This window comes from Halichoerus grypus, chromosome 14 (assembly GCF_964656455.1).
Source record: "Halichoerus grypus chromosome 14, mHalGry1.hap1.1, whole genome shotgun sequence".
Lineage (NCBI taxonomy): Eukaryota > Metazoa > Chordata > Mammalia > Carnivora > Phocidae > Halichoerus > Halichoerus grypus.
In genome coordinates this window covers 41,131,917-41,152,347 of record NC_135725.1, presented here as the reverse complement: position 1 = coordinate 41,152,347, position 20,431 = coordinate 41,131,917, and the positions used below count along the sequence as shown (strand labels likewise).

The 20,431-nt window shown below is 37.1% G+C and overlaps 1 protein-coding gene across 14 annotated transcripts in view; it reads left to right on the top strand.

Moving 5' to 3' along the window:
• NFIB (nuclear factor I B) overlaps window positions 1-20,431 on the top strand; it is a 436,890-nt gene that overhangs the window by 355,418 nt on the left and 61,041 nt on the right. For all 14 annotated transcript variants that reach the window (XM_078062335.1, XM_078062329.1, XM_078062339.1 and 11 more), the window contains 3 exons: window positions 10,009-10,077; window positions 15,581-15,701; window positions 19,495-19,613. In XM_078062335.1, the coding sequence (XP_077918461.1) occupies window positions 10,009-10,077; window positions 15,581-15,701; window positions 19,495-19,613 (309 nt within the window). The remainder of the gene's footprint in view (window positions 1-10,008; window positions 10,078-15,580; window positions 15,702-19,494; window positions 19,614-20,431) is intronic.

Below are 20,431 nucleotides of genomic sequence, written 5' to 3'. Positions count from 1 at the left end.
CCAAGCAGGGAGCCCGATGTGGGGCTCAATCCCAGGACCCTGGAATCATGACCCGAGCTGAAGGCTGACGCTTAGCCATCTGAGCCACCCAGGAGGCCCTACAGATTACATTTTTAAGGACTGAAAAGAGGAGGAGCCTTGAAGAGGTTGAGTACCTAAAAATGGCAGACTAGTTTTCTTCTTTTAGGATAACTTGCTGGGTTTTGCTAAACAGTCTGTTACTTGTTTTTATCACTGTTTTTGCTGAGATTTTATTAGGAAAGCCTGCTTTTCTTGTTGGTGTCAAGTGCATTTTCAGCATCCATTGATAAGGTCGTGTGTCTTTCCTTTTTTTTTTTTTCTCTATCGTATTGATAGATTTTTAACAGTGAACTGCACTCAGTCATGGAATAAAACGCTAATAATGATGTATTGTTCTTTCAATAACATTGTTATATTCAATTCAAATATGTGAATCGAATATATTCAATTTTATTTAGGATCCTTGAAGTTGCATTTATGTGTATGCTTGGTCTTTGGTTGTTTTGTTTGCTTACTTTGGTTGAATGAGGGAGGTTGCAAATTTAGTTATTTAAGTTTTGCTGGTCTAATAAAGGCTCACAAGAGAGCTTTCTTCATAAGGAAATTTGTCATCATTTGCTAAAGCCTGGGAGAGTGTAAAAATCATTGGAATTTAAAGGCTAGGCAAAAGATAAAATCCAGCTGTGCACCCATCTATACTTGGTGCCATTCTAAAGGTGGTTTTTAAATCACCTTTCAGTTCTCTTCTAGGGTTTTCAAATTCTAAAGTGCATAGGAATAACCGGTGCTCTTGTTAAGCTGCAGATTCTGATTTTGAGGGTCTGGGCTTGACCCTGAACTTCTTTGTGCCTAACAAGCTCCCCAGTTATGCCAGTACTGTTGGTTGTGGGACCACATTTTGAATAGCAAGATGCTAACCAGTGGTTCCCAGACTTTGCTGCACATTTGAATCACCAGGGGAAATTTTAGAACATCCTCATGTCTAGGACACATCCATACCAATTAAATCAGAATGGCTGAGGGTGGAAGCCAAGTATAGTTGTTTTTCAAGAACCCCAGGTGGTTCCAATGATCAGCAAATTTTGAGAACCACTGCACTAGGGGTAATTGGTCTATTCAGGTTTCCACTTTGCTCAATTTTGGTTACTTTTACTTTAGTAAGTAATTGCCCATTTAAGTTTTCGAAGTTGTGGTCAGTAAGTTGCATGTGTTATTCTCTTGTAATTTTTTTAATGTATTTGGTTTCTATGGTTATGTTTCCTTTCTATTCTTGTATATTTTCGCTTTTTCTTTTTTGCCTTAATGAGGTTTGCAAATGATTTTTCTGTTTTGCTGGTCTTCTCAGAAAATCATCTTCCCTTTTATTCTTTTGTTTTAAATACTTCTTTTCCTACTTTATTGATTTCCGCTTTTATCTTTAGTTCCCTTTTTAGTTTTTCTTGGGTTGTTTTACTGTTCTTTCTCTCTTAATGGTAAAGTAATTTGCCTTTTGTCTTTTTCTTTTCATTGCTTTCTAGATACTTCCATAATTTTTCTTTTGATTTTCTGTTTGATCCATAGCTTATTTTCTTAATTTTCAAGTGGTTCAGGAAATTTGGTCACTTTTATTTTTCACTTTTAGTCTTATTTACCAGAGATGACACAGTAGTAACAGTTTTCTCTTTGGTCAAGGACATGATCAATTTTTATAAAATTTCTATGGATGTGCTAACAAAGTATACTTTGTATTTGAATGATATTAAGTTAGTCATTGTCTAATAGTCATGTTCAATTCTAAAAGAGAATGTATTCAAAATTCTCACTACAATTGTATTTTTATAAAGTTTCTTGTATTTTAATAGTTTTTGTTTTATTGCATTTCTGCACAATATTGTTTGGTGCACAAATGGTTTATGATTTATCTTCTTTATTAAATATGCCTTTTATCCATTTCTAATGTTCTTTATCTCGTTTATTGCAATTCATCTTAAATTATCTTAACCACCACTAACTGAACTGCTTACTTTTTGTTTGAATTTGCCTGATTTCTCTTTGCACACCATTTTATTTTCAACTTTTAATTCTTGTTATCATTTTGTCTTCAATGTGTTCCTTAAAAATAGCTGAATTTTATTTGCTTCAGTTGATCTAATGTTCTTTATGGGCTATTCAATCCACTTACCTGTATTGTAATGGAATATGCTTAATTTTATTTGTTCTATTTACCTTATATTATTTATTTTTACATCTTATGTTCTTAGTTTTATTGTTTGATTAAGTTACTATTCACTGTGTTTTGCTTTCTCTTTGTTAATTTGGAAGTTCTACCTTCCCTTTCCCTGCTCTTAAAATGAACTATCTCTCTTTATTATTTTTTGAAAACAATTACAGTTTTCATATTGACTCATAGGTACTATGATTATCGTCTGTATTATAGTGAAGTGTGAGGTGTGGAAAAGTTGCTCAACCTGCCTTAGGTTTACATAGTAAGTGGCAGAGCTGATCTTTCAGTATACTTGAACAGAACTTAATGCCATTTTATTATAATATATTTTAATATAATATTAATTACAGTAAAATATAATTTAATTTTAATTTTACTATACTGTAAAAAAACTTAGTAAATCATAAAGTATCTCTGCTAATATATTTAAAAATATGAAAGAATTGATGATTTTCTTGGATAATATATAATAAAATTGCCTCAAGACCAGAAAACAAGAGTAGAGCAAATTCATGAAAGACTCAAAGTTTTCTAAGAATCTTCTCTGAAACAGATTATGAGAAGATAGTTTTACCAGTGAGTTTTTCCAGACTTTCACGAACTTTTCATATTTCTTTAAAATAAAAAATGGCTGTCATCCAAACCATTTTATGAAGCATGTATGTAACCCTAGTATGAAAACTTCACAAATGAAACAAAGATCCCCAGAAAAGTATACCAGCTACATAGAGAGAAGTCAGAAGAAACTGTTAACAAACCAATTTAGCAGTAAACTAAAAGAGCTACCTTGTGTGGATAAGCAAAGATAATTTAATCTAAGAATTCAGTAATATATAACAACAATAAATACTGTAAGGAAATTTAAAAAGGATGCCAAAAAAGCATTTAATGGTATTCAATAATCATTCTGATCAGAACACTTTTAAAAATCTGAGAGAACTAGGAATAAATGAACATATAAAATGATAAAAAAAATCAATTATTAATTAATAGCCAACATTATCATTAACTGTGAAACTCTAGAAGAAATGTCATTAATATTAGGAAAAATATTCCTGAGAGCACAATTCCTATTTTACATATTTTTGCATGTTTGTTCAAAGAAATAATGCATAAATATCTGAAAAAAATCCAATTTTATTATAATTAAGTAAATGAAAATTATGACATTAATGTAATGATATCTTTTCTCTATCAACTTGCTACAATTAAAACAAGTCCCTGTTATGACTAATATGTAATTGTGGCAGCAGGGTGGTGACATGGACACGCTCATTCTGCCCGAGGGAGAAGAAATTGGCAAAAATCTTTATGGAAAGCAACTTGACAGTTTTTAACCAAGAGTTTTAAAAGCGTTTATGTCCTTTGACCCAGTAATTCCACTTCTGGGAACTCCAGCCTAAGGAAATCATGAGAATTGCTGACAAAGATTTGTGTACGAGGATGTTAATGGCAGTTCTGTTTATAATATTTTAAAAAATGGGAAATAACCTAAAATGCCAAAAAAAAAGAGAATGGTCAAATAAAGTACAGCCATGCAGTGTAATATTATACAGACATTAAAATCATGCTTCTGAAAAACTGTTTAATCTAAAGGGAAAAATACAATGTGAATTAGAAAAAAAGCAGGATACAAACTCATTTAAATTTGATCTCCATTTTTAAAAATACATATTTTTATATATTACATATATGCAGGAAAAAGTTTAATGGACTGGAAGGAAACACTAAAAAAACAAATAACATTAATATAGTACTTATCAGAGTGTGTTAAAGTCAGAAAATTGCTGTCCTTCTGCTGAATCATTTAAATCACCAAAGGGACATTTCATAGTGAAGGATAAACTTAATTCTAAATTAATACTGGAATGTGAACCTTGGCTATAGGCTGAGGGTCAGTCTCTAACAGAGAATCATTATCTTTGTAATGATTACTCTGTCTATTTCATAATCACTGTTTTCATTCTTAACTGTGGACAGTGCAGATCAGTCAAGAAACTGCAGATAAAGCCATGCCTTACAACACCACTACCAGAAAATCCCCAGTAGGTTAGTGGTGGTATCTGAAGTTATGTGAGGTTTGGCAAAGAGCTAGTATAAAATAATCTTATCTTCTCTCCCTTTGCATCCATAAACAAAAGGATTTAGGCGTCTTTTACACTCTGCGGAAGGAAGTGAACAATTGGAATCCTAAGGCTGGAAAATGCCTGCGAGATACCTAGGGGTCCTGTTCTTTCTCCAAATGAGCAAGCAGTGCAAGAAAACTAACAGGAAAAGGGCCCTGTAAAAAAGTGGAACATTTTGGGCTCCTGGGTGGCTCAGTGGGTTAAGTGTCTGCCTTCAGCTCAGGTCAGGATCCCAGGGTCCTGGGATGGAGCCCAGCACTGGACTCCCTGCTCAGCGGGAAGCCTGCTTCTCCCTCTCCCTCTACCCCTCCCTCCCGCTTGTGCGTGTGTGCAGGCACACTCTTCTCTCTCTCTCTCTCTCTCAAATAAATAAATAAAATCCTAAAAAAAAAAAAAGTGGAACCTGAGCATTGCAGTGGGCTTCGGAGGTGCTCTTAATTCAGTTTCCTACCCAAAGTGAGAATTCTTAAATCTAATGGGGGGTCTTTACTGCCTCTGGGAAACCCCCTACCTCTGTAGACACAAGTTTCCTCATCTGTAAAATGGGAACGCTTGCATGACAACCGGTAGGATAATTAGGAGCATTATGTGAATTAATGCTTTTGAAGATCTTAGAGCAGTAGCTTGGCCTGTGTTGGCTGTTACCACCTTTGCAAGGTTTCCTATTCCCTTCTAGGACTTTTCTTATTGGATGACAAATCTGGTTATTGAGTCAAAAAACAGTTCCTGGAACTATGCAGAAGAAGTCTTATCCAACATCTACATTACCAGTCCTTCTAATACTTGAAGACAGCTTTCATGAATTTAATAACTGCTTTCTGTGGTTTTTTCTTTTTTAATTTCAAGAATAGAACACAGTAGACTATAAAAATGAGCGTTATCAGTTTTCCTTTGGATTTTCTATGTAAATGTTGTTTAACATTCAAATGGAGCTGATTATAATTTGAGATATTAACAGTTAGATATGCCATTGTGTCCCTTTGTTATTGTTTGTAAAGGAGGTTAAACACTATATTAACTTCTGAGTAGTGATTTATTGTTGCTTTTGTTAGAGAAAAATAAAAAAAAGAAGTAAAATAATATAATTTGATATTGCCTTTGAGAATTTTCAGTTTGCAGAGGTCTTTATTTCCTACTCAATTTTATTTTTTAAAAAGCATTACATGTAGTGTAAATACAGCATCACATAAATGCCGAGTTGTTCTTTGCTTCTTGGCTTAAGCTGTTGTGTAATATTGCTCTGTAACCATTAAGCAGCTGCTCTGCCTCAGAGATGCTCATATTTCCTTTGGTAGATGAAGGGAATTCACTATATGAATGTCTCCGAATCGATTTAAAGTCGTTGGCCTTTGTATCAGCTATTTAGATTCACAGAGGTCTAGGTAACACATGAAAACCATGCTTCTGGAAGGCCCCAGGAGCCTGGAGGTTACAGATGGGGTTGTGTTAATAGTAATAACCTGCATTTTGCTGAGTCTCATCCTCTGTACTTTGACAGGGCTCCTGACACTCTGCATGATTCTCCCCGGTTATTTTGCCAGAGTCCTTATGCATTCTTTCTTATATACGTTCTTGTATGCTCTTAGCTATCCAAGTCCTCTGTCCTCCACTATTTCTCTCCTTTGCCCTCCTCATCTCGGGTAATGCCTGTCCATCGTAAGGCTGTGCTGTGTGCAAAGATGAATGGAGGAGGCGGCCGTCTGCTTCGGGTGCTTCTCCCAGGTTACCCAGTTGCCTGATTCCTCCCAGCCCCCACTGCCATAAGGTCATGGGGGGGGGGTGCGTTACCGCTCATCCTAGGGGGCCCTCCTTTCTGTGAAGTCTCACTATGCTCCATGCAGGACTGGAGCCCAGCGGGACCTTTGGGTGTTGCATTTTGTCAAGTGGGTGCCAAAGCAGTTCTGACATATTTGCAGTGCCTTTCATGGTTTCAGCAAAATAACTCTTTCAGGTTTCCTTGTCGATTCAGATTCCTCGGAACTTGAGGTGAGGGATGGAGAAGCACCCTGCTACATCCCGAACTGCTTTCCCTTTTCTATGAGATAGTCATTGTATCTGCCTGTGTGTGACTGCCTGTTTTCCGCTAGTAGGATTAGCTTGAGGGGGCTCCTCCCACCCGTATGATTTGGCTCCTGATGTCCGCACGCCATTCCGTCTTCATGAGTATGATGAAGAAGCGGGTGGAGCCTTGACTACTCACTGGAGTAATAAGGAAATGAACTTCAGATGATATCTACATATTGAAATGTTATTACGTATGACACATGATTTAATTTATATAAATATATTGAAATGTTCCCTAGTCACTCACTCATCAATTTATTTTACAAATATATTTATTTGAACTCTGACTCTTTAAACACTTCTGGTTTCTTGGTAGTTACTTTGTACTAAATGCCTCAAGTTGTACACTAGTAGGTAACAAAGTCATCTAATCATCATTCTTTCCCCTTCTACCCAAAAGCCTGAATAAACTCCTCAGCAGATGAGTTCCAGGGAATAACAGGAGTCAGTATAGTTATCCTTCAACCTTAAGCCATCTATACCTACATTATTACATAATTACTAAGATGCTTATTTATGACCCTGTTCCAAAAGGTTAACATTTAAAATTTTGTTCTTTGTAAGCACTGATTTAGTGGTTAGTATATATATAGGCACTGAGTTGGTTGTTAAGGGAGATTCAGAGATGAACAAAACCCAGTCACTCTCCCAAATAAAGGAGCTGATAATCCAATAAGGAACACAAGACTTGAAAACAGATATCCTGGACACTTGAATGTGTAAAGTGATGTAAAGAAGTACCGACCAGGTGCTCTGTGAATTCAGAAGAAAGAGATCATTTCTGGCTGGCGCAGGGATTGAGAGAGGAGGGTAGAGGAACGGGTTACAGAGTGGATGGTGGTTGAGCTGGACATTGCAGGATGAGGAGAGAGTATGCAGAGAGAGAGAGAGAGGGCCATCTGATCAGACGGAGGGAACTGCATGAGAAAGGTAGGAGGGCAGGCATTTACAGAGTACAATTGGGTGAGGACAAATAATCTTGTCTGATTGGTTAAGTATATGAGCTGCCATCAAGATAAATAAGGTCTTCATATTTAATGTATTTGCCAAGTATAAAATTTTATATTTGCTGCTCAAATTTTATATTTGCTGAAACCATGAAAGGCACTGCAAATATGTCAGAACTGCTTTGGCACCCACTTGACAAAATGCAACACCCAAAGGTCCCGCTGGGCTCCAGTCCTGCATGGAGCATAGTGAGACTTCACAGAAAGGAGGGCCCCCTAGGATGAGCGGTAACGCACCCCCCCCCCCCATGACCTTATGGCAGTGGGGGCTGGGAGGAATCAGGCAACTGGGTAACCTGGGAGAAGCACCCGAAGCAGACGGCCGCCTCCTCCATTCATCTTTGCACGCAGCACAGCCTTACGATGGACAGGCATTACCCGAGATGAGGAGGGCAAAGGAGAGAAATAGTGGAGGACAGAGGACTTGGATAGCTAAAGTATAATTTATTATACTTTACAAAGATATGTATTGCATTTGTTGTTGTTTTATGCAATAATAACCTACCATGGTTCAGAAAATTGAAAATATCTTTTCCCCCAACCACACAAAGGGACTCAATGTCCCTTTTTTGTCTTCATGGCTTTAAGTACCTTAAGGGTATAGTGTAGGCTACCTAAAAGTTGCTCAATAATCACTGAAACGCATTCAACCTGGTGAAAAATTAAGTTGCTCAAGAAGTAGGAGTTTCTTAAAACACAGGTACGTCAAATGGGGACATTTTGTCATTACCCTCTTAAAAATGTCTGTTTTTTTCAAAGTAGGACTTAATATGATACCTAAGTTTTATCACCAGCTGAGATCTCATAATTCCTTCACACTCTTTCTTTTGTTCTGTTTCTAAAGAAGGTAATCGATGGGTATAATAGTGTTCAGACATGCTTGGCTCATCAGTTCACAACAGTGAAGCATAGGAGCTCATTGAATGATTTTCTATCTTTTCATGCTACGTACAGTTAAAAAGTAGTGTGGTAGCTTTTGTTCTGGTAAAATTTCTAAATAAAGATTTACACGTAATTTGAGACCGTCCGGAATCCGGTGTGTGTAATTCAATGTATGGGTGACTGGTGACCCCACTGGCCAATCCTAACTCATTGGGAACATTGAATCAGTGCCTACTATGGATTTTATGTTTTTATCTCACTTATCATTCATAATAATTTTATTCTCTCTAGTTTTTATTTCTTTTTTAAAAAAGATTTTATTTATCCATTTGACAGAGAGATAGAGAGAGAGCACAAGTAGGCAGAGCCGTAGGCAGAGAGAGAGGGAGAAGCCCGATGCGGGGCTCGATCCCAGGACCCTGGGATCACGACCCAAGCCGAAGGCAGCCACCCAACCGACTAAGCCACCCAGGCGCCCCAATTATCTCTAGTTTTTAGATGAGGAGTCTGAGACACCAGGAGTCTAATAACATGATCAGGATTCCACACTGATAAAGTGTGGCTGGGTGTCAAATTCCAGCTCCCTGACTTGAGAGCTAAAGCACCTATGACTCACAGTCCTGCCCTGAATCGAATCCCCTGGTTAGCCTCAAAACTTGATGTAACATCTGATCCAGTTGCCGGTTCTAGAGTTTGTTTTCCTGGAAACATTTGCATTCTGAGGGCTTTCGGGCTTTTCTTATTCTCTTCCTGAGAAGCAGAGAGTACCCATATCTCTCCTCCTGGTATTCTGTCCCTCTCTGCCCTCAGCATACCTCCTGCACATCAATGAGAAGCTGGGGACGTGATTGGGTATTTGTGGGAGTGCTCATTTCTAATCCTGGACACAGCTTGACCAGATCCCAGACAGCACAGAACTTACTCAGGCTCCTGAACAGTGGGCCACAGTCACTGTGGACCCTGCACTTGGATGTCACAGAAGGGTCACGTGGCTTTCCTGGAGGCCTGGGTTTATCACCGTTTGCTAGAAAAAGTATGCAGTTCTCGAAATGAAGGGAGTCCAAGGAAGTAGTAGCAAGAGTTGGGAGGGCAGTGGAATCATGTGAGGTATAGCAAAGGTGCGTGGAAATAGGTCTATGCAAAGTATTTGCCGTATGTGCAAGTTCTGCTTTTGTGTGATTCATGACCTTGGAACAAGGGTGGGGGAGTGCTGCTAACAGCAGCTCGCTTTTCTTTAATCAGGGAAGGATTTGTGAAAGAACAGTGGTTTCAAGAAATCTTTGAAGTAATTCCAACAAGGTTCTAATTGTGGTTGTGGTTTTCCTTTTTCTTTCTTTCTTTTTTATAAATGGGTGGACTTTAGTCTACCAGGTGCTACCGAGCTGAATGCGTTCGGTAAGAACCCCTGAGTCTTCATTCTCTATGCGTGGGCCGTGGCAAATAAAACCATTCCAGTTGCCCTGTACATTTAGCAAGTGGGGAAAAAATTTCCCTAGGAAATTATTTGGCATCTCAACTTCTTACTTTTGTTTAAACAGACCCCGGATTGCATTCAAAGAGTTTTGCTTTTACTTGTGTTTGTTACAACCACACTTGGTTTTTGTTCTAACCTTTGGTTTAAAAACACTTGAACAAATCCTAGCATTTAATCATTTATTTGCTTCCTGCTTGTGCTGATCTTTTTCCTCTTGATATTTATTTTCAGGTTACCTGGAGGATAGTTTTGTAAAATCTGGAGTCTTCAATGTGTCCGAACTTGTGAGGGTATCCAGAAGTAAGTAAATTGTTTTGTTACTATTTAATTTTACAGTATGATTTAAAATATTTTCTACTTTGAACCTTCAACACAGTATTAAGAATAACCACTTACTGGGAACATTTGAGTTTTAAAATTTCCATCTTTTTGATGAAATCATAAGTGGATTTATTTTGTCGGATTTTCGAATATATTTGCATTTAGATCATCAAACTTTTGTAGTACAAAAATAATTGGGGGGTTGTTCTGATTGCTGTGTTATTGGTACTCATTTAATTCACTGTTCTTTCTGTGACCATAGATGGTCATTTATATCAAAGGAAGTGTGATTAATTAAATGTGCTCCATGTTGTTATGATAACCCACATAAGTTTCCTGTAGATAAGTGCTTTTTCATTTTACTAACGTTTTGGTGGGGGCTTGGAGATGTACAGGATACACACACTAACATGCAGAGTGTAGAGGGATGCAGAAATTAACTTTGCAGATTGTACTTTGGATATAGATAGAAAGCTATTGTGATCCAAAACAATGTCCAATTGTTTTAACTGGCCACCTCACCTGAGACACCATTCTTGACAGCCCAGATGAAATTTTTCTTGGGTTAAGTTCACCTGGCCAGCTACCTAAGCAAGGGAGTAGTTTATGGATTTAAGTCTTTTACGTATTACTAGTGTGTACAAATATACCTAAGATGTAGCTCTTAAGGCATTCATCATGTTAAAGGAGGTGACTCATTTCTTCTTGTTCTCTTTGATTTAGCTTATTTATGTAATTTTGAAGGCTATATTTTTACCTGACATTTTGTTAGAGAGCATCGCCGTTTAGGAATGATGTTACTCAGATGATGTAGTGGCGTTCGGTCCTTGTTTAAGTTGTGTTTTTCATCTGGGTCAAATTCAGAAATCTTGAGCAGGAGTTATGGTGATCCCAAAAGAACAAAGCAAGTTACTGAGGGTAAGTTTAGGTAGTGAGTTAGAGTTGTGGTCAGTGAAGTAATCCCCCAGCTGGGTGGTGACTGTCTTTCAAACCAGACTTTCTTAAAGAGTTCCTCTTTCTAGAGTGGCCAGTGCAAATAGCATGTATCTCAGGGAGTTGTATACATGAACATTTAAGACCTTCAGTAACTTATCCTTTCTGTTGTATTCCGCGGTAGATAAATACATGCCCCAAAGACTTCTGTCATGGATCTGTTTACTTAGGGCAGTGCAGGAGACCAAAACCTAATATCCTATATCCCAGCAACTCTAGGGTTCATGTTTGCTGAATAGGAGGATTCTGATGGTCTTCTCCATTCTGCCATGAGCCTTGCATGTTTTTCCCAATCAATAACGTGGTATGGAAGGCCTCTGACATTTGAAAGTTTTGTGTTTATTTTTAATTTGGAAAGGAACGTGCCTGACTTACTCACTGCCACTTTCTGGCATCAGGTAAGGAAGGGGGAATTTGAAAGTGGGGGGTGGTGTTGTGTGTGTGGGGGGGATGTTTTCCCTACACTGTTCTGCTACAGTTACGAGACATTATAACATTATTTGTTTAAATTTGTCTTTTCTTAAATTTCATGCTATATTTCCTCCTTCTCATGAGAAGGACCAAAGAGGCATCTTTTAGAAAATATTATCAGTTCCTCATTATAGGTAACATCATGCTAGATGCTATAGAAGGACAGCCACATAGAACTTTTAAAAGCCCAGAGTGATATTTTGAAAAATCTGAATTTACACATAAATAAAGATTTAAAAGACAGCTTTCCAGAACAGTTCAAAAGTGAGGTAGGTTTAATATACTTCACTCATTCTTTTTAAACTGATACCATCCTCTCTTAGAGGTGTTTAAGTTATGTTACAACACACGTTACTGATCTGTAATTAGTATATTATCTATATTCATTCATTAATTTATTCAGCAAACATTTATTTTCTACTCTGTATGTAAATAGGTGTCTCTGAAATGCTTGAGAAGTTATTCTCCTAAGTGTTTTAATATATCCACATCATAATCTTATTTACACAATTGAACTTCGTTGTTTATGAAATACGGGTTTGCTAAGTAAGCAGAAACTTCAGCACGACCCTTACGCTGTATATCACAAATTCTGACTCTTGAGGGTTTACAGTATGTTAATGGTTTCTGGCCTCCAGGGTTTGACTATCGTATGACCTGCTAATGTGTCTGTTGACTTTAGCTAATGAAGCTCCTCAGTTTTAGGATAGTGATCTTTCTGTTGAATGATATTATCTCCATCTTGAAAGTTGATTTAGGATCAGCTTTTGGAGTGAGAAGAACAATAAGAGAGATTAAGGGTTGGCTTCTAACCCTTAGAATCTGAGGTTCTTTGGAGCTTCATTTCTAAGAGGATATTGGCAGCCTCTTAAACATGATTTGCAGCTTTCAGACTTTGCAGCTCTCCAGGAGAGGTGCTAACGCTGATCTTTGCATCTGATGTAAGTTCTTCCAGAGGCTTTTAAACAGGAATATCAGCCTCAGACTTGCCATGCTCACATACTCTCTTTATTATTAAATACATTTAGTGAGTGCTGCTTTAGAATTTGGCCAGGTTTATTATTAATCTACTCCTCTTCTCGTACTCTCCCCTTTAATGTCCAAAGGCACATTACATTTTTGCAATGCTCATGTATAAATCTGTGGATAAATTATTTTGATTGCTGTCCTGATAGTCTGTAATAATCCTTCTTCAAGAGAATTTAGAAAAACAAAATTTCCAAAGATTTTTTTTTTTATTATTTTACTATAAATTTCTTCTAGTATGTTTATGGCCAAGCAATCTGTGTTGACTCTTAAGCCATATGTATGAAATAGAAACTACAGATCTTTGCTTAAATGTTGCATGAGCTTCATAAATTTTAAGTACTTTACATAAGTTATAACCTGTAAATTTCCTGTTAGTAATTCAGTTCTTTGAATTGTATCCATTACTGTTGCAGAAGGTTGGACAGATTACTGGCTTTCCCTGAGTCCCTCAAATGCCTCCTTCTAGCACATACCCTGCTTTCCAATGTCACATAGAACATGGTTCTAATAATAAACTTGAAAGCATGTGGTTACTGTGGGATTTCTTACCTTGCTTTTTTTTTAAACCTCCGGTGTACCTCAAGCCACAACAAACAGTTACATTTTAGCTGCCCAAAGAATTCAAGCCATTTGGCATAGTTACCCATTGAATACAAATATTTTCTGTGTTATTAAAATGAAGTTAAAATACATTATATAAAAAGAATAATTTAATAGAAGGCATAAACACCAGAAGTTTGGAGCTGAGACTAATCTTGTATATATTGATTTAATTTTTAATAAGGGAAGAGAGATTCATCGTATATTCTTTGATTACTTCTCTGCAATAACACATGTGCTTCCTAGTCGTACTTTCTTAAAAATATTTTAAGTAAATCTTGACCGACCTGCTATTGACATACAATTCAGCTGACAGCGAACACATGTAGTGAACACATCAAAATTCTGGGGAAGAAAAATTCCCTGAAAATCTGCAGTCCTTTTGGAATCGTGTATTCAGTTTGAAGCAGTTGGAAGAGAGGAAGATTAAGCAGACTATATGTTCTTAGAGTGAATCACAAGGGCTCTAGAGTTTTGTTGCCATAGCCCCAGGACACACTTTCTCTCATTAGAGCTTTTGGAGACCTGATAAAAAACGGTAAAGAAAGACACTATTCTTCAGCACTGTCCTTTGACACCAACCTGCCTGGTCTCTCCTTGCATATTATCTCTGCCCGAGATGTTGCTCTTGTAGAAACCCCTGTTGAGAATGACCTCCCCTTAAGACCTTACTCATTCTCCAAAGTCCAGTGCAAGCTCTGGGTTCTCTAGAGAGTTCCTGGATCATTCAAGCCTGTATTGGGTTCTTCTTCCCATGAAATCCCATAGCATTTATTGGTGCTGTCATTCACTTGGACTGTTTCATTATAATCAGCATTATGCCGGTATTTCTATTTTTTCAGGAGTGTTTTGTTTACCCAGCTTGTTACCCAATCTGTTTTGTTAAGGACAGGAACTGTCTTAGACTATTTTGTATCCCTTGCAGCACCTGCCAGTAATGGACACAAACAACTTGTTGAAGGAACAGACTTTCAACAAATAGGTTCATTTATAACTCTTCATCTGCTTTTAGCGTGGTTTGAATTGTTCACCCTTTGCTAACCACTCCAGGCTGCCAGGAAAGAGATGTGGGGAAGAAATCAAGGAGAGAGGGCTCTCACGTTTGGTGAATAACTATTATGCACTAGGCACGATGCTGGGCTTCTATCACTCCTTATCCCATTTCGTCTTCAAAATAATCATATGGGGTAGGTGACTGGTATTCTCATTTTGTAGCTTGGGAAACTGAGGCACATAGCTCAGAAGTGGCAGAGAGAGTTCAAACTAAATGGCTACCTCCCAGGACTCTACCCCTTCTAATACAACATGCTGCCTCACGGGTCTATTCAAGATGTCTAGAAATAATTTTTTTTAATTTGAATAGATGTAAACCATTATACAAAAACCAATACTTACATACAAGAATCTCAGTTCATACTATATCAGCAGAGTCAAAAAGATTTCTTGATTTACAAAATAATAAAGTATAAAACTCCATGAGTACATTTTATTTATTTTTATTTGTTAATAAATAATTTATTTATTTTTAATTTTTTTCATGAATACATTATGATTGTTATAAAGTTGGGCATACAAACTTTTTTTTTTTTTTAAACATAACTATTGAGTAAAACCACACTTAACTATTCATATATGAACTTGAATATGTATTTTGGGAAAAAAAAACCTTGGCTCTTCACATTTGTCAACTTTACCTGTGTACCTGTCCTAATATAAGAATTCGTTATACCAAGTAATTATTCATATGATTTCTAATGCGTTTTACCATGTTAATATTCGAATTTCATTAACTTAACAGCGATTTGGTTTTTGAGAACCAACTTAGAGGGCACCTGGGTGGCTCAGTTGGTTAAGTATCTGTCTTTGGCTCAGGTCATGATCCCAGGGTCCTGGGATTGAGCCCTTCGTTGGGTCCCTGCTTGGGGTGGGGGTGGGGGGTCCTGCTTCTCCCTCTCCCCACCCCCACTCATGCTCTCTCTCTCTCTCAAATAAATAAAATCTTAAAAAAAAAAAAAGAACCAACTTAATACAAAGCACCTTGTTTGGTGCTGAGCAATAGGAAACATGTCGTTTCCTCTGACGCATCTATAGACTAGTGTGGTGACAGATGTAGTGAAAACTAATACAAAGGAGTGAGTGAAGAAGGTTGGAGAGTGGGAATAGGGGAAGTGGTAACCAATGATTATAGTCTGAGTGCCTCAAGTTTCCAGACTTGAACACTGGCGTCCTGAGGAGGTCTCCAAGTCGTACCCTGGTGGACGGTTGGTATTGGAGTCTCAGGGTAAAGAGAGTTTGCCCGGAGGTGTGGAATGTATTAGATTATTACATTGCAATAGAGATGACCAGTGTAAAAGTCATTCCTGATGTTTCTTTCTGTTTTATTCCTCAGCGCCCATAACCCAGGGAACTGGAGTCAACTTCCCAATTGGAGAAATCCCGAGCCAACCATACTATCATGACATGAACTCGGGGGTCAATCTTCAGAGGTCACTGTCTTCTCCACCAAGCAGGTAACTGAAAGAGGAGTTGCACTTGTTCTCAGTCTATATGCAGCTGGGTAGATAGGTAGATATGCAGATAGGTAGGTAGATAAAGAGATCAGGGAAACAAAGCCAAGAGTTCAAGACTTTTTGCTGATTCTACATGAATTTTTACTCTTACCTGGTTAAATTTATTTTGATATTTGAAAATTAAATGGCATTGTTCAAAACATTAGAAACATCTTTTGGGTGGGACAAGGGAATTATATTCCCTTCATATAAAAATATGAATATGATTTTATTCTTTTCTATGAAATATTAGAATTCTACAAGTTCACTAAGTCTTTTAGTGACTTAAAAGCAATGTTGTCATGGCAGAGAGCCCTTGTCTATAGATTGATCCATCCTGGTAACTTCTACCCTAATATCACATCCAAGCTGGGTATAGTAAAACGTGAAAAATAAAATGTGTCATCTACTTAACCTTAAAAGTAAAGGTCTTATTCTAGGCCACACTTTGCTAATGTCTTCAGTGAGTCGGTATTTTTTTTAGTAATTTAGTTGATTCTTAGGCACCAATGAAAGTATTACCTGCTCTGAGATTTGGTTTGACCAGCCTTTGAGGGGCAAGAGCTACAGCGAGGCTACTGTACTTTTTAGTTCCCTGTTAACATTCTCACTTTTCTCTCTTGAGTTTCTGATTGTAACTTTAATCCCACAGAAGTTTAAAAAGAGGTTTCCTATTTAAATGAGGGATAAATAGCTTGGAAAGTTGTTTGCGCAGGATTTAGTGATGATATGTTCCACTGTTATTGGATGCTAGAAGAGGACTGAGTTACTGAGAACTAAGATGAATAAATATTACAGCTTTATTGGGTTTTTTTTTAAGCTGGATCTTCAGTATATGAAGATCCATCTCATTTTCAGAGCATTACATATACCCATGATCAAATGTAAGAGCATACATGAATTGCAGAGCAAAACATTTCATTTTATAATATCCATTTTTTTAAGAATAAAAGAATATTGGGTAATTATTTTCCTATGCTCTTCTCAATAATGAAAGTCAATTGCATTTGAATTAATTACGGGGCTGTGCACTTTTTATGTTTATTAACTAAGTTCAATTTTATATCATTTATGGTCAAACTGTGTCTTCATATTGTTAGGTTACATAGCACAGTAATTTGGTTTATTGTCACTCAGATTGTCTATGACATGGTTGGGTCTTAAAAATGCTTTAGTTTTTCTAAATTTGAAATATGAATAGTACGTTTCTATTTGGTCTGATGGATCAGTATGTTGTCAACACAGATATTTCTTCATAGTCATTTGGTTTCAGATGTTATGCCATTCAGAAGGTTTCAAAAACATTTCTCTATTATTTCCTTATGAAAAACTTTTCTCTCTCACTTTAAGTCTTCCATACATATTTACTACTGAGTCACAGCTGAGAGAATTAGATTAAAGGAGAGTTTAAAAAACCATGCATTCTAACTTTGGATACCATAGGAATAAATTAAAGGACTATTATTTACTCCCATTGTGGTTTCGCATGGATAAAAACTGCTATCTTCTACATCATGTTAATACTCTGGGAGTTGTGAGTCAAATATTAATCACAAGTACCTCTGTGAATACGTACCCATGCTTCTAGGATTCCAGATGTACACAGGCTTCTAGGATTTGGAAACAGTGCAGCAAAAAATAACACGGTCTTGGAAGTCAGAAGTCTTTACTTTGTGGCAGACTGCTTCCACTAACATGCCCTGGGAATTCACTGAATTTCTCTGAATTTGTGTCCCCACTTGTAAGAAAAGGGAGGACTGATTTACGGGTAGGACTTAGGAAGTCAGTTCCAACTCTGAAATCCTATGACATGTTTATTATCAGTGCACAAAATTAATTCAAAAGATATCTCTCTTTGGTTTTTACCTGTGGTTCTTTTTTTTTTTAATTTAAGGAAAAAAATCCATTTTTATAGTCATAATTGACCGTTTAATAGGGTATTGATGGGAATATATGTAGGAGTATATCATGCAAGATGGCCTATGCCATGACATAGCTTTTAATTTTTATTTATTTATTTATTTATTTATTTATTTATTTATTTTTGAGCGTGGGGGCGGGAGGGTGGGCGGTTTGGGGAGGGAGAGAGAGAATCTTAAGCAGGCTATATGCCCAGCACAGAGCTCAACACAGGGCTTGATCCCACAACCTTGAGATCATGACCTGAGCCGAAATCAAGAGTCGGACACTTAACCCACTGAGCCATCCAGGTGCCCCCATGACATAACTTTTTAATCTCTGCCCTAAATATTCACTTTTCTTAATAACTGGGATGAGCCATGTTTTCTTTATTAAATTGTTTTATTTATTTGTTTGTTTGTTTATTTATCTATTTATTGAGAGAATCTTAAGCAGGCTCCACACCTAGCATGGAGCCAAATGCAGGGCTCAGTCTCACGACCCTAAGATCATGGCCTAAGCCAAAATCAAAAGTCTGACTCTTAACCAACTGAGCCATCCAGGCGTCCCTAAAATGTATCATTCTAAAAGTATACTGTTTGGGGCCACCTGGATGGCTCAGTCATTAAGCGTCTGCCTTTGGCTCAGGTCACGATCCCAGGGTCCTGGGATCGAGCCCTGCATCGGGCTCCCTGCTCAGCAGGAAGCCTACTTCTCCCTCTCCCACTCCCCCTGCTTGTGTTCCCTCGTTCGCTGTGTCTCTCTCTGTCAAATAAATAAATAAAATCTTTTTTAAAAAATAAAAATATACTGTTTGTTTGAATTTGACAATGACCTATTTTCTTGAGAATAAAAGATCATAACCTAATTTTTTAGAAAAAATATAAAGAAGAATATATGAAATAATTTAAAATCAATAAAGTCTTACACAAATTTTTATATTATTAATTATATGGTTACTAATAATAATTACTACTTAATAAGTATCTTCTAAATGCCAGCCACTTAACTAAGAGCTTTACATTTAATCCTCTCAACCACTCCTCTTTGAACTAGGTTTTATTATTTCCATTTTACAAATGATTAAACTGAGTTTAGAAAGGTTAAGGAGCTTACTATTAAGAAGTAGTGAGTGGCCTAGTCAAGATTTGCTACTAGGCTGGTTCCACTCCAAAGCTCATGTTCTACTGACTCCTTCGCCTTATGTTTGAATTAGTATGAAAGAATTACATTGGTATGGCAAGTGCTATGCTAATAAATATTATTAGCATTGATGATAATGGTAAGAGTCAGGTGCAATCTTAATAATTTTAAAGTTAGTACACAGGGCGCCTGGGTGGCTCAGTTGGTTAAGCGACTGCCTTCAGCTCAGGTCATGATCCTGGAGTCCCTGGATCGAGTCCCGCATCGGGCTCCCTGCTCAGCGAGGAGCCTTCTTCTCCCTCTAACCCTCCCCCCTCTCGTATACTCTCTCTCTCAAATAAATAAATAAATCTTTAAAAAAATAAAAAAATAAAAAAATAAATAAAGTTAGTACACATATCACATCAAAAATTCACTTTTTACTACAGAAGTTTCTTTGGAAACACATTTCAAAAGGTAAATATAATAAGCACCCTATCGTTAGGCAGGTACAGGTATAATATGGTGTAATAAATGACATATACAACTAGAAGTGTTTGCTACTCCTATTGAAGTCTGGAATACTCTCCATTATTTCAGAAATGATTCTGAGATGCTATTACTTGTGTTTATGGAAATTTTCATACTAAGAATCTTCTCAAATTACATACTTTCACCTGCTACACACCCCCTTAGACATCCCATTAATGCAACTGTTGTCATATTTTAACAGCAAAAGACCCAAAACTATATCCATAGATGAAAATATGGAACCAAGTCCTACAGGAGACTTCTATCCGTCTCCGAATTCACCAGCTGCTGGAAGCCGAACATGGCACGAAAGAGATCAAGGTAAGCGATGACGGATTCCTCTGGGGACATCAGAGTAAGATGTCAGCTTGTTTCAGAAGTTTCCTTTAGTCAAAATTTCATCATTGAGTCAATATGGATGATATTTTCTTCCTAAAATGATTGCAGTAAAATTATTTTGAAGATACTGCACTAGTCACCTGTCATCAAAGTTATAAAAATCCCTTATTTTCTGTGTTGGGCTTTTTCTCTCAGACAGAATGATGTTTTAGAACCACCAATTGTGCATGTGACCGATTATGGTTTGTCTGCATTCGTTGACCGGATTGCAGCCAAACCGCAAGGTCTGAGTCCATTAGATCAGTCTGCTACTCTGTATGGGGTGTTTCAGGGAGGAGCCACACTTCCAGCAGGTTGCAGGGGATAGTTACTGACCATTCCCATTTAAAGGAAGTCATAATTCCCTTTGGAAGTAGGTACAGCATAAACAATAAATTCAAGTGTAATATAACAAACTTCATGTCTGAGTCAATCTGGTTGTTCCTTCTAGATGAAACTATGACCCACTTGTAGGGCAGCTTCGGGTGAAAAATATAACTTTATAGGTATTATTTGGCTCGCTAAATTCAGACTTAGCTTTTTTTCATTCTTAAAGTCTGTCGGGTCAAATATATTTCATCAGACATCCTCATGCCTTTTTGCCGCAACTAGCGAGAGATTAGTAAGCATGGAAATAAAAAGAATTAACTAACTGCAATGTCTTGTTGGTATGTATGTGTGCAAATATGATTTATATCATCAGCACAAAAAATAATTGAAAATTGTCTTTTAAATCAAATTTTACAGTTTACTAAAAATGT